The sequence below is a fragment of the Aegilops tauschii genome, chromosome 3 (assembly GCF_002575655.3).
Source record: "Aegilops tauschii subsp. strangulata cultivar AL8/78 chromosome 3, Aet v6.0, whole genome shotgun sequence".
Classification (NCBI taxonomy): Eukaryota; Viridiplantae; Streptophyta; class Magnoliopsida; order Poales; family Poaceae; genus Aegilops; species Aegilops tauschii.
This window is the reverse complement of record NC_053037.3, coordinates 79,240,829-79,264,065: the sequence shown is the minus strand read 5'-3', so window position 1 is coordinate 79,264,065 and position 23,237 is coordinate 79,240,829. Positions and strand designations below refer to the sequence as shown.

At 43.7% G+C, this 23,237-nt stretch overlaps 2 protein-coding genes and 1 long non-coding RNA gene across 4 annotated transcripts; 1 reads left to right on the top strand and 2 right to left on the bottom strand.

Moving 5' to 3' along the window:
- Nucleotides 1-314: 314 nt before the first annotated feature.
- On the bottom strand, nucleotides 315-3,222 carry LOC120975582 (uncharacterized). Its single transcript, XM_045234143.2, has 3 exons — nucleotides 2,811-3,222; nucleotides 2,492-2,721; nucleotides 315-1,104 (listed from the first exon to the last, which is right to left on the bottom strand). Exons 1-3 carry the CDS (start codon nucleotides 3,220-3,222, stop codon nucleotides 472-474), a joined length of 1,275 nt encoding a protein of 424 aa, XP_045090078.1. The 3' UTR covers nucleotides 315-471.
- Nucleotides 3,223-6,911: 3,689 nt separating this feature from the next.
- Nucleotides 6,912-11,471, bottom strand: LOC141042278 (uncharacterized). The gene is made up of 2 exons (XR_012204314.1): nucleotides 7,359-11,471; nucleotides 6,912-7,093 (listed from the first exon to the last, which is right to left on the bottom strand). It is a non-coding gene; the product is annotated as an uncharacterized lncRNA (long non-coding RNA).
- Nucleotides 11,472-16,181: 4,710 nt separating this feature from the next.
- LOC109738691 (uncharacterized) lies at nucleotides 16,182-22,752 on the top strand. 2 transcript variants are annotated; one of them, XM_040403537.3, is made up of 6 exons: nucleotides 16,186-16,365; nucleotides 16,558-17,282; nucleotides 17,394-18,805; nucleotides 19,289-20,875; nucleotides 21,460-21,709; nucleotides 21,803-22,752. In XM_040403537.3, the coding sequence occupies exons 2-6, from the start codon at nucleotides 16,658-16,660 to the stop codon at nucleotides 22,357-22,359; spliced, it is 4,431 nt and encodes a 1,476-aa protein (XP_040259471.1). In that variant the 5' UTR covers nucleotides 16,186-16,365; nucleotides 16,558-16,657; the 3' UTR covers nucleotides 22,360-22,752. The 2 variants fall into 2 exon arrangements, with proteins under 2 accessions (XP_020153371.1, XP_040259471.1); XM_020297782.4 differs by having other exon boundaries at nucleotides 16,182-16,365; nucleotides 16,558-18,805.
- Nucleotides 22,753-23,237: the final 485 nt, after the last annotated feature.

Here is a 23,237-nt window from a genome sequence, read left to right as displayed (position 1 = left end):
AGCCGGAGCAAGAGCTATTGAGCCCCCGTTTGGGGATTTAGGTGCGAGATAGCATCTTAAAGTTTAGCTGGGAGCTGGAGGCCGAAGACGTCCCTCATATCTCTTTGCTCATGTACCTCTCTTTTTCTCTCACCCTGATCACTTGATCAAACTTTGTCTCCCATATGCTCTCTCCTAAATCAATCAAAGCCAGCCAAGCTGGATCTTTCAAAAAAAAAATTGCACTAAGACAAAAAGGGAGATGGATGCGGCTTGAGAGAGAGAGGTTGAGGACCCCCTCGCTAGAGATAAGGAAGGAAAAGCGGTGTGTAGTGCCGCATCAAGTCGCGTGTGGCGAGCGACCGGCGGAAAACGTGGCCAGTCGGCCAGGGAGAATCATTTACCTATAAAAAAATAGGACAACAACATAAAGTTGACACAGATAAGCAGTTCCATCAGCTAATCAGAATCAGAGGGCAGATAGAAGGGATCCTAGACGGCTAGGCATGCACTGGGATCACGGGCAAACATGCAACCCGTGAAAACAGACCAGGCCACAGTTACTTCCATCTCGCATGACCCAATCTTCATGATACCGCAGCTTCTACCAGCTTTCTTAGGCGTGAAAACCATATCAGCACTCTCTCCAACAGCTTCCTTGTCTTCACCTCGCGCCGCGACAGAAACTTTGAGCTTTCCATCAAGTTCAACGCAAGCAACGTCTCGTGAAAGCGCGATCATGCCACAGGAATCAACACGTAATTTACCATCTCGAAAACCAAGCAGGGTGACCTTCATGTGATGTATGCTGGCGGTACTTGCGGTAAATACACCTCGGAAACCATCTGGCCATGTCCCACCTATGAATCTCACACTTATTGTGGCCTCCACTGAGCGAACAATGTGGCCAAATGTCAGCTCAAGTGTACTAAGCAGGCTAGTCATAACTCTATTAATCACGCGTGAACGATTCTCCGAGTCGTAACAATTGTACCGTGTAATGAGAAAGCTTAAATCCCTGTCCTCAGATTCAGTAGAGCCCTTAACTTTCAATTTAACCTCGAACTCCGTAGGATCCACCACCACAACACCACGTGTAGGACCTGTTAGTTCTAGATATGGATCCTGCACGCACACAACATTAGTTAAGTTGGTAATAATGCATAGTTCATCGCTAATAAGACTGCATTAGTGGAATATACATTATACATACTGATGACTCCATCCAATGCCTATACATAATTCATCTATCAAGTGAAATTGAACTATTGCAATTTAATTTAGTTCATGGTGCGCATAACTGAACTTAAATCTAAGTTAGGCCTTGAAGGACGTTTAAATCTTCGGATCTCATCAGATGCAAGGAACCAGTTTAAACAGATAATAAGTAAAATGAAGTGGAAAAGAGGTAATGTTGATAACTGAGCAGCATAATACAAAATAATAGCACGAACCATGGTGCAGTGCAGTGCATCGCACAAAGGATGTGAGCTGCGTTACACAAATGCTGGAAGAAAACTAGCCTAAACCTTTTGTTGCAGAGTAACAAAGTAAGATACTCCCTTCGTTCCAAAATATAAGGTTTGTTAGTTTTCTCAAAAGTCAAAATTGTGCATTTTTGCGAAGTTTTTAGAAAAAATAAATCAATATCTACAATATCAAATTTGTGTCATTTGACCCATCATGAAAAGTATTTTCATATTTGATCTATTAGGTACTGCAGATGTTGATATTTTATTTTATAATTTTGGTCAAGCATACACATGTTCTAGAACGAAAAATTGATGCACCTTATATTCTGGAATGAAGGGAGTGTATGTTAAGGTACAGACATACTCAAACACATTAAAGCATGCTTATTTAAGAGATCTTTGGCCCATGCCTTACAAACAATGGTAACACATTACCAAGAAAAATATATTCAAGAGAACACAATACTATGAGATACAAAAAGATATAATACTAGCTAGTGTCAGCTGAGGCCAAGGGATGCATCGCGGGACACATTTAAGCGGCTTATAATTCTTGAATGAGTTCCCCTGCACCTGAAAATGTGATGTATATTGAGACCAGAGTGCACAAGATTGTACTCAAATAGTCAAATGTGAACCTTCACATTGACAAATAGGAGACATGCATCACATGCGATTTAACTTCTAGGGTGATGGACATGCATCACATGCGATTTAACTTCTAGGGTGATTGCTTATGTGCAATAAGCTTACACAAAGCTCCCACAGATCAGAGAAATATGTTTCACACCGAGCGTGTGTACTTATATATTGGCTTCAACCATTGGACAACAGATACTACTATGAGCTAATGCGCAATACGTTGGCAATGAAGTTACTGTGCATAGAGTATGTTAAACAAGTCAACATTTCATGAAGGTCAGCTGGGAGAGGAGTTAGTTATCTTTCCTTTGCTTGATGTTCAAATTACAAACTAACTCAACCGTTCCCTCGTATCTAGCTAAGTCAGCTGAAGAAGCAGAGGATGCATGGTTACGTACCTTCTGGTGGATGATTTGGCAGTTATCCCTGTCCCGAAGAAATATTATATTGCGATTGTGATCCAAATAGTCCCGGGCAGCAACGATACCGAACACATGCAATGGCCACCGTAGAGAATCATCTGTTCCAGCAAGTTTAACTGAAAAGACGTTCAGAGTATGCATGTAGGAGCAGACGGAGAGTTCAGAAGCAGGTGGTTTATCCGTGTAGTGCATCGAGGGGATGAGCGCTGCGCATATGCAAATGTGGCAAGTTACAAAATCAATTGAGAAGATTGGAATAGCCAGCGCTAGGGAGGGGAGCAAGTTGATTACTTACTAGTGTCCTCGAAGCAGCCAAATGTACCAGCCCACAGCTCCTCCCATTCATGGCGATACATGCAGGCCTCGTCGTAGCTATCGTCAATGCGCATGTCCTCCTTTGCTTTCACCGCCTTTGCTCCCGCCATCGACTTGGCTCTCTTTTCGTCGAACATCTCCGATGCTTCCAGCTTGTTTGCCGTCACTTGTGCGTCCTTCCTCTTCAAAGTATTGAGCTGCTTCATCTCCTCCGCTTCCATTGTTTTCCTCCTCACCTCCTTTGGATCCATGGCGTTGGTCCTCCCTTGTGCCGCATCCTCCAACATCTTTATCCTCTCCCGCTCCCCGGCCATCGCAGACTCCTTCCTTGCCTCTGCAATCAACTCCTCAACCTCTGGATCGATCGCTTGAGTCTTCATCGCCGCCGCCATGAACCACCGCTCGACTAACGCAAGGGAAACCTAGATTTTACTCCTTAGACTACGCGTACCGAGGTTGGGTTCAACAAATATAGCTTCTTTTTAGAAGGGTTCTACAATATAGCTTCGGGAAGGACGGACTCGATTACAAGAAGGATTGGCCTTCAAGGTGGTTCAAGGGTGGGGCTGCTATAACGGGCCCACTAACGTACAAGATGTTTCTCAAAAACAAAACTAACGTACAAGATGGGCCAGCCCATTAGCAGCTGGCGGCAAGCGTGCGCGCGAGGGCCTCGCTGCGGGCATTTCCTATTTGGCAAGCCGGTACTGCTAAAAAAAATTGGCAAGCCGGTTTCGCAAACCTTCTAGAAGCTTTTCGACGGGGTTTTTTTCTATTTTTTCCTTGTTCGTTCCTCTTTCCCTTTTACTGTTCTGTTCCTATATTTTTTGCTTTGCTATTTTATTTTCATTTTTCGTTTATTCTTTATCATTTTCATTCTTTATTATTCTTTACTCATGAAAATTTGAATGTGTGAATTTTTTTCTCAAATTCGTAAACTATTCAAATGTGCAACACTTTTTTCGAATCCATGAACTTTTTCAGTTTTTTCACAACTTATTTTTTCCAAAATCCGCAGATGTTTTTCAACTATGTGGTATTTTTTAAAGATTGATCAACTTTCTTCAAAATCTGTGAACTTTTTTCTCAAAATCCATGAACTTTTCTCAAATCCATGGAATTTTAAAATAAATGAAGTTTTCTAAAATTGGTAAATTTTCTAAAATAGGTGAACTTTTTAAAAATACATGAGCACTTTTAAAAATTGAATGAACTTTTTTCAAATACATGGTTTTTTTACTTCATGAACTTTTTCGAAATTCACAAACTTTTTGAATTTTGTGAATTTTTTTCAAATATATGAACTTTTTCCAATTTTCTGATTTTTTTAAACCCAACTATCAGCCGATCTGGACCGAGCAAACGAGGCGGTTTTTTTATCGGGTGAAGCAGTTCACAGCAACATAGATGGGTCAGCCCACGCTAGCTAGCACGTGAGCACCGGTTCACTCGGCAGCGCTTAAGCTCTGAATAGGAGCTTCCCTTGCTGCGTTGGTATTATATCTCACTTAGTGCGAGATATATCATCCTTTTGTTTAGTGGGCCGGCTAAATTGAATGGTTTTTTAAGAGATAATGGGGAGGATCTTAAAATTCATACGGGTCTAGACCTTCCAAGCGGGTTTTTGTTTTTCTGTGTTTCTTCAGTTTTTATCTGTTTTGTTTATTGGTTGTGCTTGGGCTTTTCTATTTGTTTACTTAATTATTTTTATTTTTAAATACACATTGACTTTTTTTAATAATGGTTGAACATTTTTCATATTAGTAAATGCGTATATGCAATGCACAAATTTATTGGGAGGAAATTAAGTACACGTTGATATGATATCAACTATGCATTAATAATGTTATTTGGCAAACGTCAGATGGGAAAGGTTTTTTATGGCAAGTTTACGTGGTGGGAGGTGGAAACCGGTTATAAATTTTCTGCCGAGCGTACCAGGTTTCCATACGGTGGAATCATCTCCCTTTGAACCGCTCCTGCGCTCAGCTCGCTTCCAGCTTGATGCACGCCTTCGCTCGGCTCCTCGGCTCATGGTGGACATCCTCCTGATGATTGTGGACCTCTTCGTCAGATGTGACATCCGAAATTTTTCTCAAATTTGGAATATTAAAAAAATCATAGGGAGTTATTTTTAAAAAAATGCTTGTGATTGATTGATATTAGCTAGTTTTGACTAGTAGTTGATTAAATTAATTGAAAATGTGCCTTAGGTAAACATTTGGAATTATTTAGAAGCATAAATTGTCATTTAGAGAATATTTATAAAATGCAAAATTGGAATCACAAATTTTATCGACCTTAGTTTAATATTGGGTTGAAAATTATTTTTCATAACTTCTTTTTTTTTGCGAGGAAAACTTCCAATCTATTCATCAACTGTCAAGATACTACAAAAGAACACTAGAAGTAAAAATACATCTAGGTCCATAGACCACCTAGCGGCGACTATTTTGAGTTTTGTTAGGGTTTGTGTCCTACTCAGAGATGCGAGGAGGAGGCGGCTCTTTGCAAATGGAAGGTCCTCCCCACCTAGCCCACGTTCCGATGGTGTTCCTAGCATCGTCAGAGGGCGTGTGAAGGTTTGTCTTCGGCGGATCTCATGGGATTCGGTCGGCGTTTGTCTTTGTTGGATCCACATGGATCCGGTCTTCGTTCGCCCATGTTTGTGTGTCTATAGGTTGGATACCTCCGACCTACGGTTCTCTTCATCGGCGACGGTTGCTGTTCTGGTGCGCTGATCCTATTGGACCTTAGCACGAAGACTTTCCGACTGTCTACTACGACAAGGTTTGCCCGGCTCCAATAAGGGAGGAGCACTAAAGTTGAATTAATACCCCAAAATAGGGTGATACTTCAATTGTTGGGTAGAAAAGTATTTTTCTTAAATCCCAAATAATATTTCGAGCCTCTAATAAATTTACCAAAAAAAGAGTGAATTCGATTTTTCAATCAATTCATGAATCAAAAGGGAATTATTTCAAAACAAGGCTACATATTTTATTTTGGTAGGAAATCATTTTCCATAAGTCCTAACTACTCCCTCCGTAAACAAATAACAAGAGCGTTTAGATCACTACTAAAATAGTGATCTAAACGCTCTTACATTTGTTTACAGAGGTTGACTCCTTGTAAATTTTCCTAAGCAAATTTAGAACATAAAAAATAAAAAGAAATATGGGAAGAAATCAAAAATAAAAAGGCCCATGTAGGTTTTTTGGATGTTTTTTAGAGGTCATACATTTTGTAGAAAGGCTAGTTTTTCAGGAAATCGCAAAGATGGAGGCAAAGTTGTATAGCGGCCCAAGTTCAAGTAAGAGGTCTTCTAATGGATTATTAAAACTCATTCCAAGCCCAACTAGAGGCATATGGACGAAAGGACACAAAATTATGTAGCTCTACCCTCTCACCTCCTCTTCCAACGTTTCCCTCAAAAAACAAAAAACCCCTCCTCTTCCAAGGGTAACCTTGGTCATTTGGTAAGAACCCCTAGGCTATATAGGGCCCCCATGGGTATGTAACTAATTCACTCCCACTTGAATAAACTCGAGAGGAGTTAATCTCCCCTCCATAGAGCCTAGCTCGACTCGTACTAGTGCGGAGTCGTGTGACTTTGCAAGCAGCAACACTCCAACAAGTTTTCCTTGTGCAGAGCATCACTCTCGATGACTCACGTCATAGGACATAGGTCATACAATATCGTTGCGCCACTTTGCCAAGTATACGACGACTTTCGCTATAAGGCCATCATACATACCCCACCAACTCATCACTAAGACACTAACCACGTTGCTAGGGATACCCCTCGTCTAAAGTTGTTTTCTAAACAACAAGGCATACATTCTGAAGTTATCTTAATCCAAAATTACATCCTAAGGTGACAAATGTACAAACCCATATCCAATCACCAAATCACAAGGGCTCTGATCCACAGGGTTACTCAACACAAAAGAATAGGAAAAGCGAAGCATTGGTGTGTCATGTAATTCAACATCAAAGATTGTTTAGCACATCATAAGAGAAACAAAATAACTGTAGCAGAAGGGAAAATTCCCAAGGAAAAGCAAATCCTACTGACTCAAATCCTCCAAAGTTCCTGTCAAATTCTTTTGAATCAAAAGGAGCCCTAAGTCGTTCAATGCTGATACCGAACAAAAGCTGTTGGTCCATTAGCAGTATGGGTGGCAAAAATTACATGCGTTGAAACAGAATTCCTTTGACTGAATTCACCCTTCAAAATAGCAAATGTTGCTTGAATCACATCTGAATTAAAACAAAAGAAAATAAACTAGAATCAAGCAACATTGGAACGTGGTCCAAAAGAACATATGCCTACCATTAGAATATGATATTTTATATAAAAAATATATAATGATGATATATTCTGCACAATGCATATCGTAGCAGCAACAGAAGCAAAACAAAATGCATCACCACACTGGCCAATACACATTAGATGGATAAAGAAAAGTTTGCTATGTCAGGTCTATTTTGCTCAAGGGTAAAATCAGAATGGGTAGGCACGCACCACTTTTCTTTTGTAACAAAAGGTGTTAGAGTTCGACTTGGACTCTGGACCTGCTGCTACGGTGCTGCCTGCCTTCCTAGCTGCACAATGGGAACACAATCCCACATATGCCAAACCAAGACACAGAATATCCCTATTGCAAAACAGAGTATGATGTTTAATGTATTTAATCATACCATATCCTTTCAAGTAGCTAGGTGCCGCGAAACTGATACAAACAACAGTCACAGATAAGTCGCGAGAAAAAAAAAGTAGCAGTGGAGGTAACATCCATTAAAGGAATGGAACTAAGGCTAACAGAGACGTATGTCATCCAGTTGCAAGGCCGTAACCCGTAAGCCTGAAATTTCCAGAAAAAAGGTGCAAGATGCATCAGAGGAAAGCACTAGTTCCATAACTGATGAGGAACACTAGATGAGAAGAAAGAAAACACATGCCAGATCTGTTTGGCTACTTCTAGATGCTTCCACTCTAGTGTAGTATTTCTTTCCTTTTCTTTCTAGTTGTGAGTAGCTATGAGTAGAATGGTGAAACTTACATAATGTTTTCTAGAGTATTCCAGCTATAAGTAGAAGTATGTGAAGGCTTCCCACAGCCCTATAAACAGAGGTCCTCGCCTCTACTTTGGAGGCAGACTATGTACCCCTACCTATAATAGAACTTGTTGTTCTTATCTAAGATCTTGGAGTAGATCTTGTGCCCTAGGAATTCTGGATTGAACTCTTGCTGCCCTATCAACCTACATTCGCCTCTAGAGCGATATCTAGCGCAGCACGTTGAAGCTGTTCCTTCAACACTTGTGCTGTACACATTGTAGCAGCAAGGTGAAGTTGCTCCTCCACAAACTTTGTGCTGCTTCAGGTGGTATCAGAGCCTCGTTGACCCATACTAGTTCTTGCTGTCCTCTTCGAGAGTAAGTTGCAGCAAGCAATGGAGCAATTGGAGAAGAGGATGGATGCTGCTGAACAACAAATCAAAGAGCTGCGTGAAGATCTTAATAGGAGATTTGACCAGCTGGTTGAGATGATAAGAAAGGGTGTCCCCCCTGCTACCAATGAAGGAGATTCATCTAAAGAAGAGGAAGATGTTCATCAAGGAAGAAGGAGAGGTAATCTTGGAGCAAGACCGCCACGACAACATGTTGTTCAACGTGCTTCAAGAAGGCCAATTTATGTTGAGGCTTCTGAAGGTGAAGAATATGATGATGCCCTTGAAGAGCCAAATCTCTACGCATATCGGAGAGCACCCAACCCTACATATGCAAGAGATACATACAAGGTGAAAGCTGAGATCCCAAGTTTTAATGGAAATGTTGACATTGAAGGGTGCCTGGATTGGTTATATGAAGTGGAGACTTTCTTTGAGGTCATGGAGGTTCCGGAAGATCGTAGAGTTCCTTTGGTCGCATACAAACTGAAAGAAGGAGCCGGTGCATGGTGGCATCGCGTTCAAGAGGAGCGCAGGCTGAGAGGAGAACCTCGTGTTAGAACTTGGCGACAAATGAAAGGCCTCTTGAAAGGGAGATTTTTGCCCACTAATTATGACCAGATCCTATTTATCCAATTTCAAAATTGTGCTCAAGGAAATAGGACTGTTTCAGATTACACGGAGGAGTTTCTAAGGCTACAAGTGAGGTGCAACCTTGCTGAAACTGAAGAGCAACAAGTTGCAAGGTACATCAATGGTCTCAATGATGCTATTCAAGATCGATTGATGATGCAACAAATCTGGTCCGTTGATCAAGCACAAGCTCTAGCCTTAAAGGCCGAGAGGTTTGTGAGGATGAGAAAGACAACTAAGGCTCCATATCCTCCATATCCTCATACCGAAGGCTCATCTAGGAGCCAACCTAATAGAGTGGAAGAAAAGACCACTCCACCAAAGACAAAACAGCCCATCTCGAAGCAAACTAGAGGCAAGGGTAAGGCAAATGAAGGCCCAAAGTGCTATAAATGTGGTAAAGAGGGACACATATCCAGCGGCTGCCCACTAAGGAAATTTGTTAACACGACTATCCATGATGGTGAAAGCGATGAGGAAGAATACGAATCTGAAGATGTAGACGGACAAGAGGTTTGTCAAGAAGAAGGTGAAGAGGTGGTATGTGTGATCCAGCGTGTCCTATGTTCCACACCACAACTCGATGACACACAACGGAAGAAAATATTTGAGAGCAAATGCACGATGAATGGCAAGGTATGCAAACTAGTGATTGATAGTTGCAGCTGCGAGAATCTTATCTCCCAGAAGTTGGTGGACCATTTAAAGCTTGAAACCCATGATCATCCAAATCCCTACACTATTGGATGGATCAAGAAAGGAGTGAATATGAGGATCACCAAACAATGCAACCTGCCACTTTCTTTGGGTAAGCATTATCGCTCAAATGTGTTGTGTGATGTGGTTGACATGGATGCCAGCCATGTTCTTCTTGGGAGGCCTTGGCAATTTGATGTGGATACTACACACAAGGGCAAGGAAAATTCTTACTCTTTCGTTTGGAACAAAAGAAGGATCATTATCTTACCAAACAAACCCGAAGGTAATACCTCTAAGGAGGAGGGGAAAACTATGTTAACTATCTCCCATACCTCTCATGAGTTTATGGAAGACTTGAAGGAGGCAGATTTGTGTGCTGCACTTGTTGTAAAGGGAGAAGAGCACCTGACTGTTGAAATTCCAGCAAAGGTACGTGGTTTATTGGCAGAATTTCAGAACATACTTGGGGAGCCACATGGCTTGCCACCGATGAGAGGAATTCAACATAGAATTGACTTAATTCCGGGAGCAAGTCTTCCTAATCTTCCACACTATCGAATGAGCCCAAAGGAGCATGGTATATTGAAGGAGAAAGTGGAGGAATTGTTGCAAAAGGGGCACATTCGAGAAAGTATTAGCCCATGTGCTGTACCAGCCCTACTCGCGCCAAAGAAAGATGGATCTTGGCGCATGTGTACGGACAGTAGAGCCGTTAACAAGATCACCGTAAGGTATAGATTCCCTATTCCCCATCTGGATGATATGTTGGATCAGCTTAGTGGAGCAAGAGTGTTCACAAAGCTAGATTTAAGAAGTGGATATCATCAAATCCGTATAAGACCCGGGGATGAATGGAAGACCGCCTTCAAGACAAAGGAAGGGTTGTTTGAATGGCTAGTCATGCCATTTGGACTCTCAAATGCACCAAGTACCTTTATGCACTTAATGAATCAAGTCCTTAGACCCTTCTTATCCCACTTTGTTGTGGTCTATTTCGATGACATCTTGATCTATAGCAAGGATGAGGATGAACACTTTGATCACATTCGGAAGGTGCTAGAAGTACTAAGGGAAAATGAGCTCTACGTCAACTTGAAGAAATGTGTTTTCCTGCAAACACAACTTCTTTTCCTAGGATTCGTCATAACATGTGACGGCATTCGTGTTGATGATTCTAAGGTTGAAGCAATCCAAGAATGGCCAACTCCTAAGACCATTTCTGAGGTAAGAAGCTTTCATGGCCTTGCAACTTTCTATAGGCGATTTGTTAAGAATTTCAGCACTATCATGGCACCAATTACCGAGTGTTTGAAGAAAGGAAAGTTCCAATGGGCAGAAGCAGCTGAAGCTAGCTTCAATGAGATTAAACAAAAGCTATCACAAGCTCCTGTCTTGGTACTACCTGATTTCAACAAGACTTTTGAGTTGGAGTGTGATGCAAGTGGAGTAGGCATTGGAGCTGTCCTATCTCAAAAAATGAAGCCCATTGCTTTCTTTAGTGAGAAGTTAAGTGAAGCTAGACAGAAATGGAGTACCCATCAGCAAGAATTATACGCCGTTTTCAGAGCGTTGAAAACTTGGGAAGTCTATTTGCTGCCTAAAGAGTTCATTGTTTATAGCGACCATCAATCCTTGAAGCATTTTAGAAATCAAAAGCATGTTGACCGCATGCTAGCAAGATGGGCAGCATATCTTGAGAGGTTTAACTATCTCATCGTGCATAAATCTGGAATAACTAACAGAGTGGCCGATGCTTTGAGTCGTCGTGCATGCCTCTTGACTTCTTTTGAAGCCGAACTTCCGGGCATGGGTCAAATAAAGGAGTTGTATGAGGGTGACGAAGACTTTGGCCATGTTTGGGTAAAGCACGCAAGGGGCCAACCATTAGGTGATGACTATTTGATGCAAGATGGATATCTCTTCAAAAATGATCGTTTGTGCATTCCAAGAAGTTCTCTACGTGACAAGCTGGTTAGAGAGCTCCATTCAAGTGATCTTAGTGGCCATGTTGGACGGGACAAGACTATCGCTAACCTGGAAGCTCGCTACTTTTGGCCACAACTAAAGAGAGATGCTGGAAAGTTCGTTCAACGGTGCCCCGTATGTCAGACCTGCAAAGGCCAAGTCCAGAACACAGGGTTATACATGCCTTTGCCTGTTCCTGTTGCTCCATGGGAGGACATTTCTATGGACTTCGTCTTGGGCTTGCCAAGAACAAGACGAGGAAGTGATGCTGTATTTGTGGTCGTGGATAGATTCTCTAAGATGGCTCATTTCATCCCATGCCGCAAGACAACCTATTCTTTCGAGAAGTGGTCAGACTTCATGGAGTTCCAAGGTCCATTGTCCCAGACCGTGATAGCAAGTTTCTTGCTGCATCTTGGCTCACTTTGTGGAAGCAATTCAACACTGAATTGAAATTTTCTAGCACTGCTCATCCACAAATAGATGGACAAACAGAAGTGGTGAACAAGTTTTTGGGTAATCTGATCCGTTGCATTTGTGGAGAAAGAAAGGGGCAATGGGATTTGGCTTTATCTCTTGCAGAGTTCTCCTACAATAACTCCAAGCATAGATCCACAGGAAGGAGCCCTTTTTCCATTGTCTACACTAAAGTTCCAACACATGTGGTGGACCTGGTGAAGCTGCCATTAAGGGGAAACTCAAAATCAGCATTGTCCTTTGCTGATAATTACACCGAGTTATTTGAAGAGATTCGCGGCGCTTTGGAAGCACAAAATCAGAAATATAAACAACTTGCTGATTGCAAAAAGAGGCCAAAATCATTCCAAGTCGGTGATAAGGTGATGGTCTACCTCCGAAAAGAGAGGCTGCCTTTAGGTGTTAAAGGGAAACTTAGGCAGCGAAGGTATGGGCCCTTCTCTATCATGAGGAAGATAAATGATAATGCTTATGTGATAGATCTTCCAAGTGACATGGGTATCTCCAACACTTTCAATGTTGCGGACTTGACTCTCTACCATTCAGAAGAAGCGCTCTATGAAGATAACTCGAGGGCGAGTTCCAAACAACCAGGGGAGAATGATGAGGAACACTAGATGAGAAGAAAGAAAACACATGCCAGATCTGTTTGGCTACTTCTAGATGCTTCCACTCTAGTGTAGTATTTCTTTCCTTTTCTTTTCTATCCTACCTACTGTTTTGTAGAGTCTTCTAGTTGTGAGTAGCTATGAGTATAATGGTGAAACTTACATAATGTTTTCTAGAGTATTCCAGCTATAAGTAGAAGTATGTGAAGGCTTCCCACAGCCCTATAAATAGAGGTCCTCGCCTCTACTTTGGAGGCAGACTATGTACCCCTACCTATAATAGAACTTGTTGTTCTTATCTAAGATCTTGGAGTAGATCTTGTGCCCTAGGAGTTCTGGATTGAACTCTTGCTGCCCTATCAACCTACATTCGCCTCTAGAGCGATATCTAGCGCAGCACGTTGAAGCTGTTCCTTCAACACTTGTGCTGTACACATTGTAGCAGCAAGGTGGAGTTGCTCCTCCACAAACTTTGTGCTGCTTCAATAACTGCCTCCCAGAAGGAACATTCTTATTGACGTTCCATATTGGTCTTTGTAGAGGAGAAACAATACATCATAACTCAAGTAAATAAAAGGAATGCACTCAACGAAGAGCAAAGAGAGTGCAAAAGAGCTGCATGAAAGCCCAAATTGACTAATAAAATATGGTTTGTCTGACAATTTGGAGACTCAAACCGAGGAAGTCCTGGACGTTAAACAGGTGCGCCGAACAGTAATAAACACAAGCAAATACTCTACCTTTTGAGTTGCTGAGTTACATTGTAAAACGAGAAGCAAGAATTCAACTCCAAAAAAAGGTGAATAACACAAAACCTACCTGATCATTTCTATGTCCAATGACCTAAGCCATTGCGTTGTTGGATGCATGGTACTCAACCTCTAGATGAACTTGACTCATAGCCATGTGAATCGTATGCATTTCGTCAACACTTTTTTTATTCTGATAGTTCAGTTGTATACTAAACACGCTGAAGCATAACACACATTATCAGAAGTTGATGTGAAAGGGAGCTATTGAAGCTGGGGCTGAGTGCTTAATAGAATTTGATAACTTCTCAAGGATACTACCAGAGCCTAAGACAAGTCTGCTTGCATATCTCCTAAGCTTACACGATATGGGTGGTGAGTGCTGACATGCCGGTATGGCAACAAAGACAAGTATGAGTATGGAAAAATGTTACTGCCTGAATAAAAACTGTATATCTAGTCTCCTAATACTCTAAATTGGATATTACAATAGAAGGGCATATTCGTCCTACTCCCTAACCGTTTCTTCACAAAACACACCGGATATTCTTAATTATGTTCCAAATAATATTCGTATTCATATTTGGCCCAAGAGAAAATGGAAAGGGTGAGGGACAGCTGGCTGGGCCCATATAGGCCTATATGCTCGCAGCAAACGCGGCTACACGCAAAGAAACCTAGGGCTGCCCTTGCGCTTGGCAGCCACCACCCATGGGGCGGATGCAGCGCCGCCAGGCCAGCGCCTCCGCAAGAGCAGTTCCATGATGCCCTCTTCCACCAAAAGGGTTGCCATCCTCCTACGCCGGCGGCCTGGCGCATCGATTCGGTGTTCCTTGTGCATCTCGGCACCGCCGGCTGATGAGTAACCAAGCCGCTCCTTCCGCTGAGGCAAGCGAAGCCACCTCTTCCTCATGGCTTGCCGGGTTGGAGCGCCATTGCTGCCGTATGGCGCAGGCATGGCCCAATGGACCAAGGAAGCGATGTCAAGGATTCACCAAGGGCAGCGTCGAGGGTTCCCAGGTTAGATCTGAGATTGATAAGGTTTGCTAGCGTTTGTAGTTATAGATCTAATGGCTTTCGTGGGGTTAGATTCAAATCTTTTTATGGGGAGGGAACTTCAGGGGGTTCTAAACCATGAAGTGTCGGAAGCGTTGAAGAGTAATGGTGGGATATCATGATTTCTTAATTTTGAAAGTCAAAGTTCTCCAATACTCTTTGATGCCCGTATCTCCAGGTATCGAACACACATATGGCAGTTTGGCAAAGTGGTGGGCAGAATAGCGTATCCCCGTGGATAGTTACTGTCATATTGTAGAACCAGAAGCTAGAAGTTAGTCCACGACACAAAGGGGAGGTCCTAGAATGTATTGTGGATTGCTAGATTATAATTTCTTCTAAAAGTTTTTCCACTTCAAGATTTTTTGGGGAGCACTTCAGGAGGCATTGAACCACGAAACATCGGGAGGTATCAAAGAGTGATATGAGGGGGGAAAAATGGAAGACAAAGTTTCCCAATATCCCCAACGCGTGTATCCCCAGGTATCAGACACATATATGGCAGTTTGGCAGAGTGATTGGGTGGTTACTGTCATACTGTAGAACCAGAACCCAGGAGTTAGTCCATGACACATATGGAAGATCCTAGAATATGTTGTGGATGTCCTATGTTAGAATTTCTTGTAAATAGCACATTTAGGAAATATGTTTCCTGAATAAGGCATACCAATATTCTTCATCTGAGCAAATTGCCTTCTGTAGCTTCACTGCCAATTGCCCATAAACAAAGGAGAAAGTAGTATACTGATCAAGCACATTGTTTAGCACTTGTTGTCTTTGCCATGGTATTCTTGCAATTATATCAGTGTTAACAAGTAGAAAGTAGGGCACAAAGAAAACTACTTGGAAGAACCAGTGCCAGCACAGGTGATTGAATCCATAGATTATGAAATTGGTCAGAAAAACATAGTGATTAATGGATTGTCCCTGCAGTGAGGAACGCAGAAATATTTTTATAATGCTCATTACTAGTAATATTCAAAGTCCTCTGAAAAATTCATGGATGCCAGCTTTGCAAAACTATAACAGTTGCAAACTTGTTGTGAGATCAAATTGGAAGCAGGCATGTTGTTGTCATCATAAATTTACTTGCATACTCTAAACATATGATGTGAAAGCCGAATTTATCTTCTCTAGACATAAAAATAGAAGCTTGACACTGCAAACCTGGTAGGTTAGCCATCAGTTTGACATCTTAGGCACTAACAAGAAGGTTAATACAGGGCCAACAGATTCATCCACCAGGAGCAGAACTGGCCGGAATATGATAGTACCTGCCGGCGACCAGTGCCTGGCCTTGCCGGCCGTCGCCCCTGAAGCGGCGATTTACCTGTTGCTGAAGCCCCTGCTGCATCCTGTGGCCTGAAGTGGGGATGATGAGGAGGCCGGTGCGGGGATTAGGACGAGGCAGCCCCTGCAAGATCCTAGAGCTTCGGAGGCCGCGTCACGGGGAACCGCCGGCGGGCAGCGGGCGGCGCCGTCGTGTGTGGCGGAGCGGCGACGACGGACGGACGGACCGACCGACGAAGGAGCAGAAAACAAAGACCACCGCACGGGGCGCTTTTTATTTTCCGCCAGGGGCCATGCTCCCCTCCCACACTGATCCCAGCCGTCCGATCGCGATCCGACGGTGCGAGAAACCCGGCTACGTGACCCGCCCGGTCCTGTCCCCAACCCTATAATACAGGGACTGATTCGGAAAATTTCCCCTTCCCCAATGTCCCCTTCTTCCTCCTCCACCTCCCCCTCCGGCCTCCCTCCCCGCCGGTTCCACCCAAAATTCTCGCCCCTCCTCCGCCTATCAACCCCAGCCCGCACCCCAGGACACGGAGGGGCGCCAGGGGAACCCACGGCCGGCGTTTGATTGGCGTGGATCGACCTCCTCCGCTCCTGGTATGGAACCCTAGCTTTTTTCCCCGGCCGGATTGCCCCAGGAGAGCGTTTCTTGATCCTTGTTCGCTGTGGCGGTGGCCGGACGGGGACAAGACCGCTCTTTTCTTTCCATTCCGGCCGGTTGCCGATCTGTCTCCTGCCCTGTTGCCTGTTTTTCGTTAATCTGATTCATCCGTGCATGGTTTCGATTAGGTCCCTGTTCTCCGGCGAGCAAGATCGATCTGGGACCCGCTGCCCGGTCGTGGAGCAGCTTCTTGTCGAGGGAGACAATTGGGGGTTCAACTGAACCCCCATGCCCCAGGTTAAGCCCGCCCCTGCACCCGAGTCACTCCTGGGTTTAGATGGAGATGACGAGACCTTGTCTGAGAGGGGCTCGGTTGGATCTGGGTCGGGCCCAAGCACGCCGGATGCTCGTGGTGGCAAGGAGGCCTCTTCCAGCACCCCCTCTGCTTCAGGGAGTAAGAGGAAGCGTGAGAGCTTGAGTTGTGACAGAGTGGAAGCTGATGGTCCAGAGCCAACGAGATCCGGCTCAAGTGACACCACATGGAGCATGGACAGTTTGCACGACGGCTGCCCACGCTCCTTGTCGAGGAAAAAGAATGGCCGCTCTGAGCATTCGGTTACTTCCGCCGCATTGATCAGCCGGCCTCGCGGCGTCCTGAAGCTAAGGAAGCTTCCCCAGAATGTCAGTGCCGAGACTGGGGCTGGTGGTTGTAATGTGCTTCAACCCAATGGCATTTCTAAGCCTGCCCATTTCATGAGGAGGAAAAGGATAAGGAAACCAAGGGCGCTCAAGGAGAACAGAGTTGGTGGCGATGACCCTGTCAGTTGCTTAAAAACTGAGAATGGCACTCATGATCAGGACATCACAACAAAGTCTTGTTCGGAAAATGATCTCTCGGTTCCAAAGCTACCAGGTGAACCATCTAAACCTGTTCATGTTGATAAGGATAGTGCTGGGCATGCGCAAGGGCACATTGATGTTAGCTTGGAAGAAAATGCTGCTATGATGCTCTGTTCTCTGTCAGATAATAGACATGATGACCCATTGAGGAACCGAATGTCATCACCAGATAGATCATCAAAGGAATCTAATCTTCACCGCTCTAATCGCTTGAACAATCCATACAAGAATGAAGATGATGTAGCAGGTCCTTCTAGGTTGCTACGGAAGCGTGACGGTAAAGGGCCATTCAGGAAGCGTCGCCCACGTCGTCATTTTTATGAAGTCAGCCCTCATGATCTGGATCCATTTTCCATTGTAAAAGAGAGGATCAGGGTGTTTTGGCCTCTTGATGAGACTTGGTACTTTGGCCTGGTCAAGAAATATGACCCTGTGACAAAGAGGCATCATGTCAAATATGATGATAAGGATGAAGAATGGATCAATCTTCAAAATGAGAGAATCAAGCTCCTCCTTTTGCCAGGTGAAGGTCGCAGGAGATGTATTAATAATACTTCAAGGAAAGCACGTAAGGTGAACTATGAGGGGGAGAAGAGAGTACACATGGATCAAAACGGTTCAGGAAGCGAGTCAGAGCCCATCATCTCATGGTTGGCTCAATCAAACCAAGCAAGATCTGGTACCTCCAGTAGCATCAGCAAAACAGTTCTTGGTCACCCAAATTTTCCTGTGTTATCAAAGTCTTTCGATGCCAACCCGGGATTCTTTGGCTCTGATGGTGCTATACCAGGAGGTTTACATGCAAATGGTGGCCCAGAAGTTCATAACGATGTTACTGTACCTCGGGAAAGGAGATTCCGCTTTGTTTATTATAGGAGGCGATTTCGCAGGAGAAGGAATGGTTTTGTCAACATTTCAGAACATGATTCACATCTTAAACGCAGATCAAGTTCTGCGGTGGTTCTTGCTTCAGCCAATAGCAGGGAGGCTGATACTGAAACTGGTGCTCCAGTGGAATATGTCATATTGGTATTAAGCCTTCCACTTAAATCTGTTTGCAAGTTAATTTCTGAAGCCTGCAGTGTTTGGCTTCCCAGTACTTTCTTACACCCTCAGCATGGTTCATTGATTACCTTATGGCCTGCAGTATGTCTGGACATACTTCTTGTTGATGGTACTTTAGGTTTGAAACACTTGCTTCTTGAGACTTGCTTAAGATCAGCAGTATTTCTTTTCTGTTCACTTGTCGGAAGCTTCAATCAGGATTCTGGGCTGAATGCTTTTGATGAATCAGAAGCGCCATGCACCTCGGTCAGATTCCAGATATCTGGTTTGCATGGTAGGAGCCAATCAGTGTTTGTGCTGTTCAGCCTCATCGGAATTGGCAAGACACAATGGAAGAACCTGCATGCAAAGTTCAGATATCACTCTTTGAAAAGGGAGCTGTCTAACGTTGACTGCACATATGCTGATATCAAACAACTTATCAGTGGAAATGGCCAGAATGTCCGGACTTCAATGAATCTCTTTTCAAAGGTACAGAACTCACCTTATCTGTGCAGATTTAATTGACCTTAAAATCATGTTTTTCGGTTGATTATGGGTATTACATGCCAGGATTTTATAATAGAAACATAAAAGAATAACTACTATCCATGGTTTGCACGTTAGGGAGAATATGCTGATTAATAGCTAGTATTAGTAGTCAGCTGCACCCCAAGTTAGACTATACGTGAGGGTTAGTTAGTTGTTGTACCAGTCACTGTGGAGTTACAAGCCAGAATATCTGCGGGAGAAACCTAGGCCCAGCATCTTATTTTGTCAGTTGGAATTACAAAATTTGTCAAAATGTTGACCTTTATTGATTACTATCCAGTTTATCTATCTATTTCTTTTCTAGACATGCCATTATTTAGTCTGTAAGTTTGAATGCATCAGATCAAAGTATTTTGTGCTGAAATTTTAGGTGTCCAGCCATTACCAGATGAAATTATCACTGACTACATTTCCTGTTGGCAGAGTTTATCCTCTGATGTTCAGGAACCTCAGTTCTGCTCAGAATCTAATTATCCTGATGCTGATCCTGTCATATTTTGTCTTGATAATCAAAGTGATTGTACTCGAAATCATGTGGACGTGGCAGCTGCACGTCATCACCTAAAGCTCCTCACTGAAACCAACTTGACTTCCAATGCTGTAGTTCACCAGGCTGCTCCTTCTGAAATTTCTGTAGAAGTGAATCAGCAGTCTATTTCACAACATAGATCTGCTTTGGTTAAGCAGGCTTGTTCCTTGGAGACGGGTACCGTAAGTCTGGATTGTGACAACAGTGGTGGTGATATCAATGTGATAAGCAGAAGGTTGCCAGATCAAAATGGGACTTGCATAGCTGGTGACAAACTTTGTTCTTCGAATCATAATGTTACAAACTCTCCAGAGAAATCTAAACAAAGTTACCCTTCCATGGATATTCCTCAAGATAATATATCTGATGCTCTGGATGATGAGTTACTTAGCAAAGATGGCAAAGCCACAGAGCCTGTATCTAACTTGGTTCAGGAATTGAATGAGCATCCAATTGGTCGTGTCACACCAACTGCCCCAAGGACGTCCTACCATCGGAACAGGTTTACATCCATATCACGCACATTTGGAGATGGTTCAAAATTATGGCCAGAAGATAACATGTCAACTGGCAGTGCTGGTGGTTCTAAGAAAACACGAACCCATGTTTCATACTCAGTTTCTCCTAGAAGTGATGAACTAGGATCAAAACACAAAGGACATTTCCGCAAGATACAACCTCACAACATCGCCAAGACTAACGGTTCGAAGAGGCTTCCTGATAATACTAGAAGTGGGGAGAGCAGCCCAGAGTCATTGGCTTGTGTTGCAAATGTCCTGGTAACAGTTGGTGATAGAGGATGGAGGGAATATGATACTCAGATCAGAATTGACACCGATGGGCAGAGTGATCGAAGTATCTGTGTGAGGCTTGCTGAAGGAAAGAAGTATGTTCACAAAGTTTCTCAAGTTTTGCAGCCTGGTGCTACTAACCGCTATACTCATGCTATTTTGTGGAAAGGGGGCCCTGAATGGTACCTAGAATTTCCTGACAGAAGCCAGTGGTCGATTTTCAAACAAATGCATGATGAATGCTATAGTCATAACATCAGAGCTGCATCTGTTAAAAACATTCCAATCCCTGGTGTCCGCTTGGTTGAAGGTCATGATGATAATGAGGTTGTATCGTTTGTGCGCCCCCAAGATTATCTTTGCCATATCGGACCAGATGTTGAAATGGCTCTTGACGAATCCCGCGTGATATATGACATGGATAGTGACGATGAAGAGTGGATTTCAGGATGGAGGAAGTCTCAGCGAGATAAGAAGTACACTATGTCTGAGTTAACAGAGGATTTGTTTGAGAAGATCATGGACAAATTTGAGAAATTTGCACATACCCATAACTGCAGTGCGCTCACGATTGATCAGATTAAGGAATTAGATGTGGATAATGTACCGCTGGACATCACTGAAGTGATACATGATCATTGGCATGACAAGAGGCAGAAGAAGGGAATGCCGCTTGTTCGACATTTTCAGGTCATATGTCTTCTCATGCTCTGTTTTGTCTTGTTAGCTTTGCCTTACTTTCCTGTACATGATCATCATGTTGATGGTTTATGATCATCTGTTTTCTATCTTCTTCGGGATGTTTAGTTATATATATATGCCTTGGCTCCTTTGTGGTCCTTCCTACAAACTAATATTTTGTAAACTGTAGTTTCTTATGCTTATGTAGGTCTGTTTACTTCTATTTGAATTATTCCAACTATGCCATTGATGGAGCACTGTGCTAACATAATGTTCCAAAATGGAAATTTTGCTTGTTTTTGGCTCCAATCTTTGACAGCACCAATCGATTAAAGCAAAACATTCTCGGGTTAGTTCAAATAGTTTAGGCGGTAGCTTATTTTGTGTAGTGTAACTCGATATGGAGTTTCTCTTCTAATATGGTTCATTAAATGGCTGCAAATAAGCTCATGCTTCCAGGGAAAGGATTGATTGTTGCATTTTTTTTCCGGCTATCATGCTCTCATCTTAGCAGATGGTATCATCGCAGTCTAGCAAACAATGTTGAGACTTAAGTGCATACTCCCTCTGACTTTACTTTCTATCATTTTCAGCCTGTTATGTGGAAGATTTATGCTCAGCAGCTACAGGAATGGGAATCGGCAGTAAACAGAATGCAGGGTTCATCAAATGGGTACCAAGGAAAGAGGCCGCCCCCCAAACCTGCACTCTTTGCCTTCTGTTTGAAACCTCGTGGACTCCGGCTTCAGGTATCCAAGGGACCGAAGCAGAGATCACATAAGAAGCTTATGTACTCTGGATGCCACAGCTTTTCGAGAGAGCAGGATGGCTTTTACCGACAAGGTACACCCTTTATGTTCTGTAGTCAAATCAACGGCTCATGCTATCCCCCCCTGCATTTGCTGATACAGTTTCCTGTTTGTTTGTTTTTTGTAGGCCGGAGAAACGGCGAATATGTTGGGGATGGGAGGACATATGAATCCTATGACGGTGGTTCTCTTAATTCACCAACAGGGTACTCCCCCAGGTTCTCTATGAGAACAGATTCCCCTCGCGCGTCTGATGCTTCGGACAGAGGTTCTACTCCAAGATTCAGGACTAACAGTATGAAAAGGAATGCTAGCTTTGCATTCTCTGAGGATCACCAACCGTCCCTGTCCTTCCGCAGCCAGAAAATAAGGCGAGGAGGTGTGCCTGATCACTGGAACACTGCAATCCATGAGTACCAGAACTCGAAGCAGGCGCTCCAAGGGGGGCCGCCCCAGAGCCACCGTGTGGACGTCGAGGAACTCAAGCTGCGTGACGCCACGAGCGCCGCGCAGCACGCCGCGACGATGGCCAGGCTCAAGAGGGAGAAGGCCCATTGCCTGATGCACAAGGCGGACCTCGCCCTCCACAAGGCCTCGGTGGCCGTCATGATCGCGGACGCGATCAAGGCGTCCAGCAGGGACTCGTCACGGGCGGCGGACAGCAGGAGGGACGACTGGCGGTGACGCCTCGTTGTCGAGCGTGAGCTGATGCGTGCGGACGCATCGTTTTGTCGATAGGATCAATGCAGTAGATAGCGTCGGGCCGTAGAAAAACCAACCTTCCTCCAAACCCCAAACCAGTTCTGTTTGATCCTTTTGTACATGTGATATTTCTTCCTCCTCCTTACCTTGTCCAGAGTCTTGTCTGGGGATGATGGCTGATGCCTCCCGGGTTGTTAACTGTGTTGTTGGCAGAGATGGTTGTTGATAGGGCAGGTAGCTGTTGTTGCATGATTTTGCATTCTCATTGTTGTTGTAAAGGTTGCTTCTTCCATCCAAGGGAAACGGCCATGGCTTGTGCTGCCAGCCGCTACCCGGCCCAAAGAAAATGAAATATGAAGAGAATAGTTGAGGACATATGGCTCTGCGTCTCGCAAGTGTTGGTGATGCTATCGCACTGTTTGTTTTTCTGTTTGGCCTAGCTCAGACATGGGCCGGGATCTCCCAGCGGTGGAGGTTGGGGTAGTAGTCTCATGTGGCTCTTCCAAATATTTGAGATTGGTTCAGCTCGGGCATCCTTGAAACTTCCAAGGGTGTGTACGGCGATGTGTTTGGACATGTTGAGCATAGATTATCTCGTCAGTGGTCTGTATATGTCGAGAACATGCTGAGATGAGATTTTGTTTGTTTGCTACACAATATCTAAGTTAGACATGCTGAGCGGTGATGTGAAAAATAAATTGTGTAGAAAATTATACAAAGTGGTTTGCATTTGAAGATAATAATCTGGTCCACAGATTGGCATACAAAAATGGCAAACCATGCATCTGACAGAAGTAAACAGATAGTCTCGTTCAAATCATCTACTCCCTCCATCCTACTCCCTTCGTTCCAAAATAGAT

What these genes read in the sequence shown, in the direction of transcription:
- LOC120975582 (XM_045234143.2), bottom strand. Translation starts at nt 3,222, where the DNA reads ATGGCGGCGGCGATGAAGACTCAAGCGATCGATCCAGAGGTTGAGGAG. An exon ending in TGGCTGCTTCGAGGACACTA is followed by an intron (nt 2,722 to 2,810) that starts GTAAGTAATCAA and finishes GCATATGCGCAG; the next exon opens with CGCTCATCCCCTCGATGCAC. An exon ending in GCCAAATCATCCACCAGAAG is followed by an intron (nt 1,105 to 2,491) that starts GTACGTAACCAT and finishes GTGTGCGTGCAG; the next exon opens with GATCCATATCTAGAACTAAC.
- LOC109738691 (XM_020297782.4), top strand. Translation starts at nt 16,658, where the DNA reads ATGCCCCAGGTTAAGCCCGCCCCTGCACCCGAGTCACTCCTGGGTTTA. An exon ending in CAATGAATCTCTTTTCAAAG is followed by an intron (nt 18,806 to 19,288) that starts GTACAGAACTCA and finishes TCCTGTTGGCAG; the next exon opens with AGTTTATCCTCTGATGTTCA. An exon ending in GGATGGCTTTTACCGACAAG is followed by an intron (nt 21,710 to 21,802) that starts GTACACCCTTTA and finishes TGTTTTTTGTAG; the next exon opens with GCCGGAGAAACGGCGAATAT.